We start from the raw sequence: 13,856 nt of genomic DNA, 5'->3' as shown, positions 1-13,856 counted from the left end.
TCTGGACATTTCTTATGACCCTTTTATGCTTTCAGCGCATCTTCTAGAACTCTGCAGTGTGTATATGAAGTCAATATTAAGCATGTTGTCTTCCCATGTAGGCGGATGGTTTGCTCCGAGTCAACGGCGCCATAGGAAGTGACGACGTTCCCACTACGCCTGAGAGTCGAGGAAGGGAATCTCCTCCTCGCTTCCAGGCGTCGCCTTCCAAAACCAGCAACAGCACTGGAGATGCTCCCTCACCAACACGCAGCCCGCTCACCTCAACCAGAGGAGGAAACCCCGCGTCAGCAAACGCCAAGGAGGCTCAAAGTGGCACACAACTGACTTCTAAGGACGTCCAGGAAGTCATCTGTCATTCAACACCACCCAGCCGGCCCACCTCGCTCCCATCGGTCAGGAATTTCAATAGCAGTAAAGATAACTGTGCCACATGTTCGCCTCCTGCGTTCGCTATTTGTCTGTAAATGCATTTTACAGTCTCGTGATTATTGAACTCTTCAAGACTGGAATCAAATGTTTTATACATATACCTCACGCACTACATATGCCTCTTGATCGCAGGCTTGTTTGATTTATTATTCATCTTTGAAACCATCTGTGACGCGTATAGGAGCTGCAGAAGCCAGAAGAAAGCTTTGGGGAGACTGGGAGCCAGTCAGCAGCTGCTCCAGAGGAGAAGTCCAACGCTGCGGCTCAACAAACACCTCCTGCAGGTCTGAGCAGCATGTTGCTACACTGACCCCTTGTGGTTGATCGTAGACTTGTGTCATCCAGGTCATGGATTGTTATAATGTGACCTAGAAGTTATGGAAGACTCAAAAAATAGGTCTTTTGAGGAAAAAATGTAAAAGGAAAATAACTTTCAGTTTTTTTAAAATGCTTTTAGAAGTTTTAATCAAACTGTTGTCTGTGTGTTTCAGAAGCCAAACACAACATTGTCCAGTCAGGAGTCAACACACAGCAAAGTCAGCCTGTAACTTTACAGGTGAGGCTGCTACCAAAACTAACACAACAAAGAAACATTCACCCTGACGTCCAACGGATAATCTTTGAATCTCCCTGCAGGCAAGTGTTCCCAGTCCCCAGGACTCGGCACAGAGGAGAGAGAACCTACCAAGCTTAGCTGCACCAGGATCGTTTGAACATCACCCACCAAGGGAAAGGACAGCAGGTTGGTGAACTCTTTACATCCAAATACCAAGCCAGCAGCTTCTTCTCCATACACCTCCTTGGCTTCTGACTTTGATGAGCATATCCTCCTTGCTGGCCTTTTTCCCCTTTCTTGCCTTTCAGCCCGACTCTCTTTCTGTTTCGTTGTACTGCAAATGTTCGGATCAGAGTTAAAGGGGTGTTCACTTATGTGTGATTATTATCAACCTGCATGAAACAATTTGAATCTGCTTAACAGATAAAGATCTTGAATTGGCATTTACTCTAAAGTACACTGTTCACTTTTCTCTGTGTAGACGGATATACACGCTAATTAGACCTGAGATCCAACAATAACGTTCATGAAAGAGGTTCAGTATACCTTCCGAGATAGTTTTATAAAAGCCCTGCGTTGTTGTTTTTTTCCTGCTTTTATTCTGACTTTAATGCCCTCAAGTTAAGATTTTCTTGAAATTCAAGCGGGGCAGAAAACACCTTGACTTTTCCTAAATCTGAATCACAACCTCTTTAAAGACTTAAGTCATTCCCAGTTATAATTGATTTACAGTATCACATGAGCAGAACAGTAAAAGCCTTCCCCAGTTTGATTTCTCCAATTCTCTGTTGTCCATGCAACTCTTGGTTTTGACATCTGTCTATCCCTTATCACTCCCTTCCCTTCCTTCCTTCCCTCCTTTCCTTCCACCCGCATATTTTTTTATTTCGCTATAGAGCTTGCAAACAGTATCGGGTCTCCGCTGGCCACCAGCAACCCTAACTTACGCTGGGAGTTCTTCGTCCCGCCAGGTAAACCCCTTCATTCATCGGCGGAGCTCATGTTTCCGTCCCCGGTTGCTCGACGCACAGGGTTTCCCTGCCGTTTTTTCAAGGGCTGCACAACAGCCCCTTCAGTCCCATCTCTTGTTTGTCCCTCATTTCCAGAATGCTGTGGATGATCAGTGATGTGCTCTCGCTCTGTTGTAAATGTGTTTTGAAGTGTAATGGTGCACACATGCTCCAGGTAGAACTCATCGGTGTTGCAGTATCTGGTATCATCATGTTGATCAGGATGCTTTTCCAAATGATCCAGTGGAGTAGGTCACCTATGTCAATTTATGACAATCCTCACAGATGACCTACTTAATGAATGATCAGTTTTATGTTTACATTATCATCTTATCCACCAAAAGCTACAGCATCGGGTCGACCTCAACTAAAGGTGCTCCCATCGATCGACCGATATTCCTTCTAAATAGTTTGATCGGTGGTCTATAAACAATTCCAAAATTTAAATGTTTTCAATACTTGTTTGCCTGCTTTCTCGCCCGCTCTTTAATTCACTCTGAGAGCGGATCAACACACAGACATGTGCACATAGAAATAGATTCAAATAGACCGCATAATAATAAATCCTGACCAGAGCTCTCTTAACCTCAACATCTGAATCACTTCTATCACAGAGTAACTTTAAAAAGTTTAGATTTACAGCTTTCCACATCAAAACATGAAGACAAAACAACAGCAAGACATCTTATCGGTGAACTCCAGATGCAGTATGTTGCTCTTGGTGGACCGGTCTCTCTCTTTGTTTTCTTTCATCAGCATCTTCACTGCTTCAGCTGTCAAACCAACACATGCCGTGTTGTCATTTTCCTAAATATTTGTCCCATCTGAAGGCATTTCGTTTTCATGACATGCATCCAAAATGTTTGCCTAATTGTGTTTTAACTGATGTTCCCTGCCACGTTTCCTCTACAGAAGAGGCGGAGAAGGATCGTTGTGGAAACGTGAGTAAAAAGCATCTGACGACTTAATATTTTGCTGTCAGATTGTGAAAACGTTTACCGCTTCTCATCTGGCTTATCTCCTGGGTTACAGTAGTGTAGCTTAACATACTGCATGAACACAGAGATTAAACACAAGTCAAATGCTGGAAACATAGTCTGCAGGTAAGAATAAGGAAAAATAAATACTTTCATCTAAATAGAAACATAACCTAAACCAAGAAACATTTTAAAAAAGACTGTTGGCATCTAAACCTTTCATCATTTTCGAGGATCAGGTGTCACTGTGTTAAAGTGCCAGGCTCTACCACACAGCACAGGACACACACAGCTGTTCATGTAGCATGCCAGATGAGGACGCTGTAGAAAACGGCCGAGACTGCTTTCGTTTTCGTTTGAGCTCATCTCTCTCTTTCTCTGTCTTCTCTCTCCTTAGTAGGAATCCTTTGGCTAGCATTGGAGTAGTGCTGTTGTGGTAGACCAACTATTTCTGTCTCCTCCCTTCCCTTCTTCTTTTCCTGTGGTGGATGTGTCAACACATTTGTGTGTGTGTGTGTGTGTGTGTATGTCGGGGCCATATCAATCTCATTGGCTTCATGGTTCATTGAGTGTGTGTGTGTTTGTGAGAGAGAATGGTGGTTGGTTTGTTGGTGAGTGTGCATGAATATGTGTGTGCTGTGTGTATTTGTGCATGTTGTTGATGTGTGTGTGTGCGTGTTTGTGTTGGGGTCTATCAGGTGTCAGTCCCGGTGTTGCCCCAGGCCAGGCGGGGTGACCGCTGGTCTTGGGACCCGGATGAGGAGCGAAAGCGTCAGGAAAGGTGGCAGCAAGAGCAGGAGCGCATGCTGCAGGTACACAGAATACCTCAAAGGGTGAAGCATGGCGCATGAGTCTGCAAGGTCAGGGGTTCAGGTCCCTCTGGAGCTTAGTGGGTGGAGCAAGGCACCAGCACCGTGAGGATTAGGCACAGCATGGATTTTTTTGGGTTGTAAATTTCTGAATGTGTTTTGACAACTGAGATAACAGACAACTCCGAGGGAAAGAAATCATAGGTTGAGGTGTGAAGCTAGTTGACCGAGTTCAGCTATGAAGTTTGGCAATCAGCATGTACAGTTTTATGAGCACATTCACACAATGCAGCTATTTGGGATGACTTGTTGATGAATAAGCTCTGCATGAGACAGGCATTGTGTCTCATCAGTAAGTATTAGAAGGAGATAAAAAGGTGTGTGGACTTAAAACTGGGCTAAGTTTGTTTTTCTGTCTTTGTAGACATCTAGGTTACATCATGAATGTTCAAACTAGATACTGAAAACCTTTTTAGCCCAGTTAATCATGCAGTGGCACAGGAAGCTGCTCTGTGACGGATCAGATGGATTAACCACATTTCATTGCTCCTTGCAAAGCTTGCCTCCATGTTTGTTTTTATATTGAGCCGATCCTCCTCCCAAAGGCACCGCCCAACCACGCAAGATGCACACGTTGCCCACTAGAGGGCGGTGTCGTGCAGCGGAAGAACCTCCAGTGGTTCTGTCTGCTCATTGTCTCCATCTCATGCACATACACAGACAAAGGACTTCGTCAGAGGTTGCTGCTGTTGCTGCTGCCCAGATCACCCTCTCTCTCCTCAACCAATCAGAGGCGCATCTCAGGTCCACATATCTTCAACATGTAAAGGATTCATTGACATCCATGGCACACTGTACTCATCTACAGTGTAATCTTGATAAATAAATCCCAGCAGTGATGAGTACAGATTTCTCGTCTGTCCAGTTGACTGTTTGAGATGAGATGCGCTGAAATGGATGAATGTCTGTCTGGTGCATCAATGTGCTTGTTAACTCCCCGGTTCTGTTCTATTGTCTGTTTTCTCCGTGCATTGATCTGTCATCTGTCCTGCTTATGTTGCTTTCTCTCTAAATTTTGGATATTTCGATTTGGGGTTCCCACACAAGTATGAGAAGAGTAAAAAAAACGAGTCTGATGATGTTTTAGCTGGTCTGGAATAACCTGAAGTGCTGGCGCTCATGTTGCCCAGCTGCTGTTATGGTAGCACACATAAATGGAAAAGTTATGAACAATTTTCAGGCAGCTTTTGAAATGAAAATTGTGTAGGAACCTCTGCATGCTCTACTTTTGCCTTTTGTCCGCAGTGCCTGCTTCTGGTCTCTTTTGTTTTCTCTTTATTCCTAACAAGCAAATATAAGATCTGAGCTATTTTACCATAACAGAGTTGTAGCAAGCTGCCTTTGCATTCATTGATGTCTCTCAGTCCAGGCTTATATTTAAAGAGCATACTGAAGGACTCACACATGTACATTTTATACAAGTCTACATAAGTCTTGCCAATTATTGCAGCAGGATGTACAGGTCTCAGTCCCTTCTCGGATTAAATTGAGAATGCACTGGAAGAGAAATTTTTATCGACTGATTCAGACTGAAGCCTTTTTGAAAAGCCTCTCGATGGCAGATATGTCTGCGCATCGTCTCTGTTTTCCTGCCGACATATCCACCTGCAGACAGTTGAGGCTCTGTGCTGTATGTCATGTGTCTGTTGCCATGGTGACAGGAGAAGTACTGGCGCGAGCAGGAGAAGCTGAAGGAGGAGTGGGAGAGAGCGCAGAGGGAGGTGGCGGAGGAGGAGAGGAAGTACCACGAGGAGGTGCATGTTTAAAGCTGCATGTGATGTGTGATACAAGATAAGCCAGTTAAATGTAGAAACGTGTACTTTCTGACTGATGAACCTGACCCAGCCCTCCCATCACAACAGGAGCGTAGGATACTGGAGGAGACTGTGGCGCCTCTGACTCCCCGCTCCTCAGCCCTGCCCTCCCCCAGCCGAGGAGAGGTGTCCTCCACCTCGGAGCCCCAGGACACCGTCGTCCGTTCGCTGGCCGACTGGGAACGCAAGCAGGAGCTGCTGGAGAGGCAGTCGGTGAATGGCTGATTGATTAGATAGTTTGTTAGAAGCGTGCGTTACTTAAGTATCGATCCAGGAGAGGAATCTGGGTGACAATTGGATAGAATTACTTGAGTGGGCACGGTGTTCTGTTTTTGATTGGTTGCTCGGCTAACCGTTCCCCTGTTTGTGATTGGACGGCACAGAGGGGGAGCTCAGAGAGTGTCGAATGGAAACGCAGAGAAAACGACCGGACCAGTGACATCAGCACCGCTGACGACAGCATGAAAACAGCCAGAAGGTTAGCGACCAATCTTAAAGTGATAAATGTTGCACTGGAGACATTTCCTGCTGAGATTCTGAGCAATGGCTTTAGATGTGGTCCTTGTACAACACGGTTATTTACAATCGTGTGAGAAACATATGTAGACGAGTAGACAACTTAGAATTCGGTTGTCAAGTTTTAGTTTGATGTTGACCTGCAGATACGTGTTTAACAGTGTGTTTAACAGTATACTTTGCAATTTATTGTGTTGATTTAATTGTTGTGTGTCTCAACTTTTGTCTCAGCCCTATTTGCATCACACTGTAGATTTCAGTGGGATCAGTCCTAAAAAACGTCAGAGGAAATATGGAAAGAGAACGTGTAGATGCGATGAACAACACGGTTTGTTTCTGATCCTCAGCTCGGTGAGTCAGAGCAGCAGTCAGGCAGAAACTCTCGGTCACAGTCTGCAGAACGGCCAGAAACTCCCTGCCACGTCGACCAAAACCTCGACTCCAGACAAGAAACAAGAAGAGCCTTCAGCAGACAGCAACAAGCCCAGCCGGCCTGCAGGAGACAGGAGGTGTGTGTGTGTGTGTGTGTGTGTGTGTGTGTGTGTGTGTGTGTGTGTGTGTGTGTGTGTGTGTGTGTGTGTGTGTGTGTGTGTGTGTGTGTGTGTGTGTGTGTGTGTGTGTGTGTGTGTGTGTGTGTGTGTGTGTGTGTGTGGGCGTCACACACACGCACACACACACGCGCGCGCGCGCGCGTGTGTGTGTGTGTGCGTGTGTGTGACGCCTTCAGTCCAAGAGTTCACTCCCTTTTCAATTTTCCATTTATCTGTTATAAGTTAGGAGCCCACACAGAATGTCCTTTTATGATTAGTGTGGCGTATAAGACAACCAAGCACTGTTTACAGCAACACTATGTATTCACATTTCATTCTGGCTGTAAATACGTATTCATGACGAACAGAGTGGATCTTTTAGCAACGCCTTCAGTTAACCTGTTTGACCAGCAGGTGGCATATTGCAGCTGTATTTCCCCCCCCATAGTCTTCCTCCACATAAAGAAACAATAGTCTGTGACAAGAAAAGTGTCCTAAACATTCATTCGAGTCAGTAAAAGAATAAGGTAGGTCTGGGTTTTGCTCAAACATTAGTGAGTAATGTCGTTTGCTCAGCTCGTTCTGGCTTTGGATTGGTTCGTGTCTGACTTCTGCCAGCCAATAGAGTCGCTGTAGCTGTGAGTCATCATCATGTTGCATGTTGCTGTCCGTTTCCAGGAGTGGTCCCATTGATAATAACATGTGCCGCAGCTCATCAGAACCCCCCGCAGCATGTCCACCGCCTCCAGACACGCTGCCTCCAGCACCCAACAGGTACTGCATCGCAAACAGCCCACATGGAGGGAGAGGGACGGGGGGGGGGGTTCATTTCTGCACTGTCATTTTCTGCTTTGCTGCCCACATTTCTCCACCCGTCTCATGACATGTAGCACTGCAGCAAGGACCCTTGAATGCAATGTGAATTTCAATGCAATGAGAGGAAACGGGAGTTTTTAATTATTTTGATTTCATCTTTTTCTCAGTTTTACACTTAAACGACAACAACAACAACAACTTGAATGTGCCAGCTCACCTGCAGTGAAATACATTTTTCATTACAAATGACACACAGAAGGCACAAGAAGACTCGTGAACGTTAAACACGAGGACCTTGATCAATTGAAACATAAACGGCAAAGAACAACAAGCTATCAGACAGAATAGCAGGAGGAGCGACCTGAAACATTGTAGGCAAGGAATGGAATATATTGATATGTATAGATATATATAGATATCACCACACTTTTTTCTACTAAATAAATCTATTTTTGTTCACTGTAGTCCACTGCAGAGGATGCTATCTGATGAGTTCAAGATGAGTAGTAGTTTACTGTCAAGAGGTTCTGCTGTTTTTTGGGTGGGATTCAATTCATTACATCGGTTTCAACAAAACACTGACAAATGAACATCTTATTGTGCTTTTCTTTCATATTCATGTCGAAATAGCCGAACTGTTCTAAGTAATCAGTACTTCACACCATCTCCAGGTGCTTCTGGTATCACAGGCTTTTCTGTCTCGCCCTCCCTCCTGCAGGTCTGTCAGTGGGAAGAAGCTGTGCTCCAGCTGTGGGCAGCCTTTGGGGAAGGGGGCGGCCATGATCATAGAGACCCTCAGTCTTTACTTCCACATTCACTGCTTCAAGGTTGGTGACAGAATTTATTTTGTTTATTCATTTAATTACCTATTACAAGTATGAACGCTACTGTAACTTAGCAGTGGTGTTGGTGTGTGTTGTGCAGCAATTATTGTGTTCAAATCTACAGTTGCTGTACAAAAACTACGACAAACATATTGGTGATCCACACTCTTTCACTGGCTGACATGTTTACGTCATCGCAATGAGCGGCGCTATTTCAAGTCAGTCCCTCACACGCCGTCCTGCTGCCAGAAATACTCACGAGAGCACCAAATGTATATTAATCCGCAGCTGAAAATAGTCCCCCTGCGAATTTACTATTTCGCGCTGTCGTCTGTGCCCAGCTGTGTGAGAAGTTACTGAGTGTCAGAGTCAGAACGGGGACGTCAGAAAGCATCGAAAGACACAACAGACTGTTGGTTTAGGTCGTGTTTTGTTGAGGAACAACTATATAATAACGATAGCCTTATGCTTAAAATTCACCTATGACAACAACTATGTTTATGGATTGAAACTCCCCCGTCTCTCTGCAGTGCGGTGTGTGTAAGGGACAGTTAGGCGACACGACTACGGGCACGGACGTCCGGATCAGAAACGGCCTCCTCAACTGCCACCAGTGCTACATCCGCTCCCGCTGTAAGTCCCGCCTCCCTCTGTTCGCTCACCCAGGCTTTGCCCTCTCGCTCTTTTGTCTCACCCCTTTTCTCTCTGTCTGCTGTCTCTATAACAATGTTTACAATCATCCATCCACATCATTAATGAGTTCCAGGCACATCAACCACCAGTCTGAATATCCAAAAACACAACCATCAGGAATAAAAAGACAACTTCCCCGATACGTAATGCTCATAAATACAAAGTTTAATTGTTCTCTAATATTATGAAAAAGGGTAAGGTGTTGTTGTTCCTTATTGTTTGGTAATGTCGGCCATATTTCATCTTTTCACTGATGAATCATTTCAATAAGGTGATGGTGTCATAGCACCAGCAGTAAATACGGTGCTCATAAACCAGGTAAAGAAAAACAGACAAAGCTTTGTTTGATTTTTTATTTTCAAAGTAAACCTGACACTGTTTTATGATCAAAGAATGAAAGGTGCACTTCAAAGGTTTCATTGTTTATTGCAGCCTCTCTGCGTGGCTGATAAGACGAGTGTACTTTAATATAGACATCCGACCCGGTGCAGCGCTAACAAAGGAAGTATCAGACACAGTGAAGCTCGGCTCAATGGCTCGGTGGATCTGAAGCTGCATCAGGAGGAAGAGGAACGTGTAGCAGCTGGGAGAGGATGACCGTAACTTTCCGTCCCTTTCTCCTTGTCTGCACGGGAGCAGAAGTTCAAGCTCACATTTACATAACCTCTCAGCAGCTGTTATCATTTGGGGATCATAAAACCACAAAATCAAATCAGAGACTCAATCAAAAGACTCAAGTCATTATTAGAGATCTTTTCTTTCATTGTCCTTGGCCTTCTACAAACCCCGAAAACAATTTTTGGTTCATAAAACTTGTGGGTTTCCTTTTCTGTCTTTCTTTTTCCTTTCAAGCGGCCGGACAGCCAACCACATTGTGACGCTCAACAGACAAGCACAAGGTTCACCGGAAGAAACCCCATCCCTGTTCTAAAGCGATTATCTGCACAACATGTCCTTCACAGCGCGTCGGGATCACTGCGTCCTCTGCAGCTCAGTAACCAATGAAGATTCATCACGGGGGCCAAACGGGGGATCTGGGGACAGACAAACGTTTAAAAAATATATATATATAAATATTCTACGTGTTTTATGTCATCTGATATGTGAGTGAAATCTGGATTTGATTGGTCCACGTACCGCCACAGACTCTGTTCCATCATGCAGCAAGAGAGGGAGAGAGAGACTGTTCTGGGGTGGCGGCCATGTTGAAAATAAAAGGCAATACCAGGCTTCAAACACAGGTAGGCTGATGTTGACGTCCTAGACTGTCAGAGTGAACACACAAAGAGAAAAGATGGTGTTCAAGTCGTTGGTTACGTTGAAGCAGATTCCATTTTCCTGATTGGAAAAAACTATTCAATTCCATATCATGTAAATGCAGTATATTAGTTACTGAATCATTGTTATCATTTAAGAAAGATTTTCTTAATTTGGATAGAAATCCAAAAACTGGTGGGGAAACTGAATGTTGGTCAGGCAGCTCAAATTGCATTTTTTTTATTTCTCCAAACAGACGGGATCTGTAAAATATTAACAATTATATGACCCTTTAATTTTAAAACAAGATTAAAACAACAATATATACAGAAACTTCATTTAGAAAGTGCAGTAAAGGTCACTATAAGCCCACTACTTTGATCCTTTGGCCCTCACAGTGGCCCCTAATGTCTCCTGTTCTGTGCTCCTGAACAAAATTAGCTTCTGATGCAAAACACACATGTTAAAGATGTCGTTTCGTCTTCAGGGCAATAACTTGACTCGTGAGCTGTTTTTGTGCTTTTGGGTCACAGCAGGTCGGCTCGGAAAGTCAGGACTTTAATGTGCCTTAGGAAAAGCAAGGTGATGCAGGAAGAAACGCACCAGCTGTATGGTGTTTGATTTCTTTTTTCTTTTCTTTTTTAAGGGTGGAGGGAGGGATATGGCCAAATTTGAACCCTTAAACTGCAGACAGACGGGCTGCAGCTCTCCCTTACATCACGCTTTACTTCACTTGATAAATACTGCTGATTTTACATAAACAACACCCTTCATTTTACCCCGATCCCTCCGTGATTTGCAGTGATAAAAAGCAGTGCAAAGGAACACATTTGTTAAAAATATATACTGCAGGGGATACCATTGATTTATTTCTCAATGTTTTATTCTAGAGAGATATAGACTTCTGTATGCTGTTAATTGAGGTAATTTTGATAATTGCTCAGTGGTAGGATTCATTTATACAATTACAAAAACACAACGTTGCATCTAGTTGAACAGCAGAGGTGATATGAACACTCGTACCAGCAGCAGTTGCACCTGTGCAATATTTGGTTGGATGAAAACTAAAGACCTGTGCCGCCATGCTGGACATTTGAAATCACTTGCTTCATTTTTTTTGGACTTGTATGAGAGGAGCTCGGTTGTGTATTGCAGATGTTAAAAAAGAAAAATGCACGTTTAAGCCTAAAACCAAATGATTTGCTGTATGAAAGCAAACTAGCAGCCTCCTCCTCCTGAACGGCGTCATATTCAAGCTTCTCCTCCGGGTCCATCTCTCTGATCTACAGTATTTTTAAGCTTCTGTTCTGGTTGTGTATTTTTTTATTTTTTATCCTCATTTAGTTCATGAATAAATCTCGAGTCTCTTATGGCGGGATCTTTGAGACGGAGCTCTATATTCAGACGGTCTTCTTAAAAGGATGGTTGGGGAATGGAGCCTTCACGTCTGTTCTGTATTTATTGTAATATTCACCTGAACACTATCCGAAATATAGATTCATCTGATGTTTAAATGCAATGGCATTTATAGCAAACTGTATGTTTATAAATAAAATGTTGTAAATTAAATCTGTGATTCTGTCTGTTATTTTTCCTATAGTTTACTTTAAAGACAGAATATGGTTAGACTCCGTAGAAATGACTGAGTGTTGAGTTTAGTTGTAAGGCACCTGAACAGGTGTTACATCGAAATATGTGAACTGATTAGGAACTTCAGCTTGTTGCCAAAAATATGCATTCATAATATTTCCATTGGTGTCAGAAGTTCTCATAAATTGTGACTGTGGAGATACTGATATAGTGTCACACATTTAAATAGCTGTGACAGACAGTTTTACAGGTCGGTCTAAAGAGTCACAGCTGTCAGTGTTCGGTCATTATTTGTGCACAAAATCTGACGGGTCACAGATTTTTGGAACGCTTCAAAAATTCCCCTTAAAAAGGTCAGTCCAATGTTGAGCTTTAAAATGTATATTTTCTTCTATTGATGCAGCGTTTTTTTTGTTTTGTTTTTTAATTCGGTCCCACACATTTTGGATATTTGCATTTAAACTGGGTGAAAATATGTTCATTTAAAGGTGATTGTTTTCACCGTTTAGGAGAAGTTAGTGAATACAGTGAATTGTGGAGCTGTCCGTGGTGCTGAAATCTCCGGCCTGTGCAAACGACCATGACCAAAATGAAACTTATATTAATTTATGACCGAGTAATTATTAAGAAGCTTGTTTCAGGTTTGTGTAGTTAGAATTACGTAAACCGATAATGTAATAACGAATAACATTCCCCACCAAAGAAAACATGACAAAAGCATCGTGGACTATTATTTTTTTTTTTTTATCATCAACAACCATTTCAATGGTACACCTGGAAAACTATGTGCACATGTAGAAATATTTCCTTCTTAAATATAAGCATTCATTACCTACATATAAATAACTTTCAGATCCTGGACACAACGTGTTACATAATGCTCACAAAATGGAAGAGAAATCATCGTAAAATCAGACAAAAGACAACATGCAAATTATATAGAAATAAATACAATGTTTGCATCCATTCCCTCTCCTTTTTTTTTACCCAAAATAAATTCTTCCGAGGGAATTTTGTAAAACATCAAAAAGACTTGTATGATCGATCTACGAGGGAGTATGGCCTATGGTTCAACTATAGGAGACAAGAATACGTATTAACACTATACAGTTTGAGCCACAAAAACACTGCCGTAGAAAGACACACAAAACACACAGATTTCCTGTCTGAGGTGAACATTGCAGTAGTTTGTGCCTTTTTTTTCTCGAGGAAATAATTGTGTTCATATCGATAATTTAAAGAAACTAAACTCTCAGCAGCCCTGGAAACAAAAAAACAAGAAACACACAAAGCTGTAAAGAGGCTTCTGTCCAAACAGCATATTGTGTCTGCACAGATCAGAGAAGCAGGTCGCGTGAGCGCATCCTCAGCCGTGGATGTTAAACGTCTCTTTACCAAACAAAGCAGCTGTTGAACTCTGACATGTGATGTGACTTAACGAGGCTCCTCTGCGCACTGATGGCATGAAGCAGCGCGCGGACGTCTGTTTGCTCATAAACCTGGACCAAAAAAAATGTTCATCTTAACATGTCACTTCATCGAGGATTCAGCCTTTCAATGTGTCGTTTGATTCTTAAACATTTTTGCTTTGATGTTGTCTTGTTCTGGTTTTACGCGTGAAGAATCTCAGCAGAAGTCTCATTTTGTTGATATTAATTCTGCCTTTTTTTCAGGATTTCAGTCTTTCAGATGAAACGAGTGGAAACGTTTCACCCAACTTGCACTCGTTTTAGTGAAACCAAAACGATGTTATCAGCAGACAATATGACTTGTCAAGATGGATATTTTCACAGCAAATGTGTCAACTGACCACAAGAAACGGAGCAAGGCATAAAAATAAAATAACAAGAGTTGTCATCTTCTTTTTCACTGCTTTTTAGTGTCCTTAAGTCTGTCGTGGGCAATTGCTTTTCGGTCTCCGGAGGATGGGGGAGCTTCTCTGTTTCTCCCCCCCTTTCGCTGTGAAGCTTCA

At 42.9% G+C, this 13,856-nt stretch overlaps 1 protein-coding gene across 4 annotated transcripts in view; it reads left to right on the top strand.

Moving 5' to 3' along the window:
- Positions 1-11,856, top strand: part of LOC306777658 (LIM and calponin homology domains-containing protein 1-like) — a 72,712-nt gene extending 60,856 nt beyond the window's left edge. For 2 of the 4 annotated variants that reach the window (XM_079268853.1, XM_079268850.1), the window contains 13 exons: positions 102-395; positions 614-716; positions 924-988; positions 1,069-1,174; positions 2,911-2,939; positions 5,506-5,598; positions 5,707-5,871; positions 6,042-6,136; positions 6,522-6,683; positions 7,383-7,478; positions 8,239-8,347; positions 8,875-8,977; positions 9,890-11,856. In XM_079268853.1, coding sequence (XP_079124979.1) covers positions 102-395; positions 614-716; positions 924-988; positions 1,069-1,174; positions 2,911-2,939; positions 5,506-5,598; positions 5,707-5,871; positions 6,042-6,136; positions 6,522-6,683; positions 7,383-7,478; positions 8,239-8,347; positions 8,875-8,977; positions 9,890-9,915 — 1,446 coding nt within the window. In that variant the 3' untranslated portion in view covers positions 9,916-11,856. The remainder of the gene's footprint in view (positions 1-101; positions 396-613; positions 717-923; positions 989-1,068; positions 1,175-2,910; positions 2,940-5,505; positions 5,599-5,706; positions 5,872-6,041; positions 6,137-6,521; positions 6,684-7,382; positions 7,479-8,238; positions 8,348-8,874; positions 8,978-9,889) is intronic. The other 2 variants (XM_079268851.1, XM_079268852.1) reach the window with 2 other exon arrangements.
- The last annotated feature ends 2,000 nt before the right edge of the window (positions 11,857-13,856 follow it).

Source organism: Melanostigma gelatinosum (genome assembly GCF_949748355.1).
Source record: "Melanostigma gelatinosum genome assembly, chromosome: 5".
NCBI classification, from domain to species: Eukaryota; Metazoa; Chordata; class Actinopteri; order Perciformes; family Zoarcidae; genus Melanostigma; species Melanostigma gelatinosum.
The sequence above is the reverse complement of the archived record's forward strand: the minus strand, read 5'-3'. Positions and strand labels throughout refer to the sequence as shown.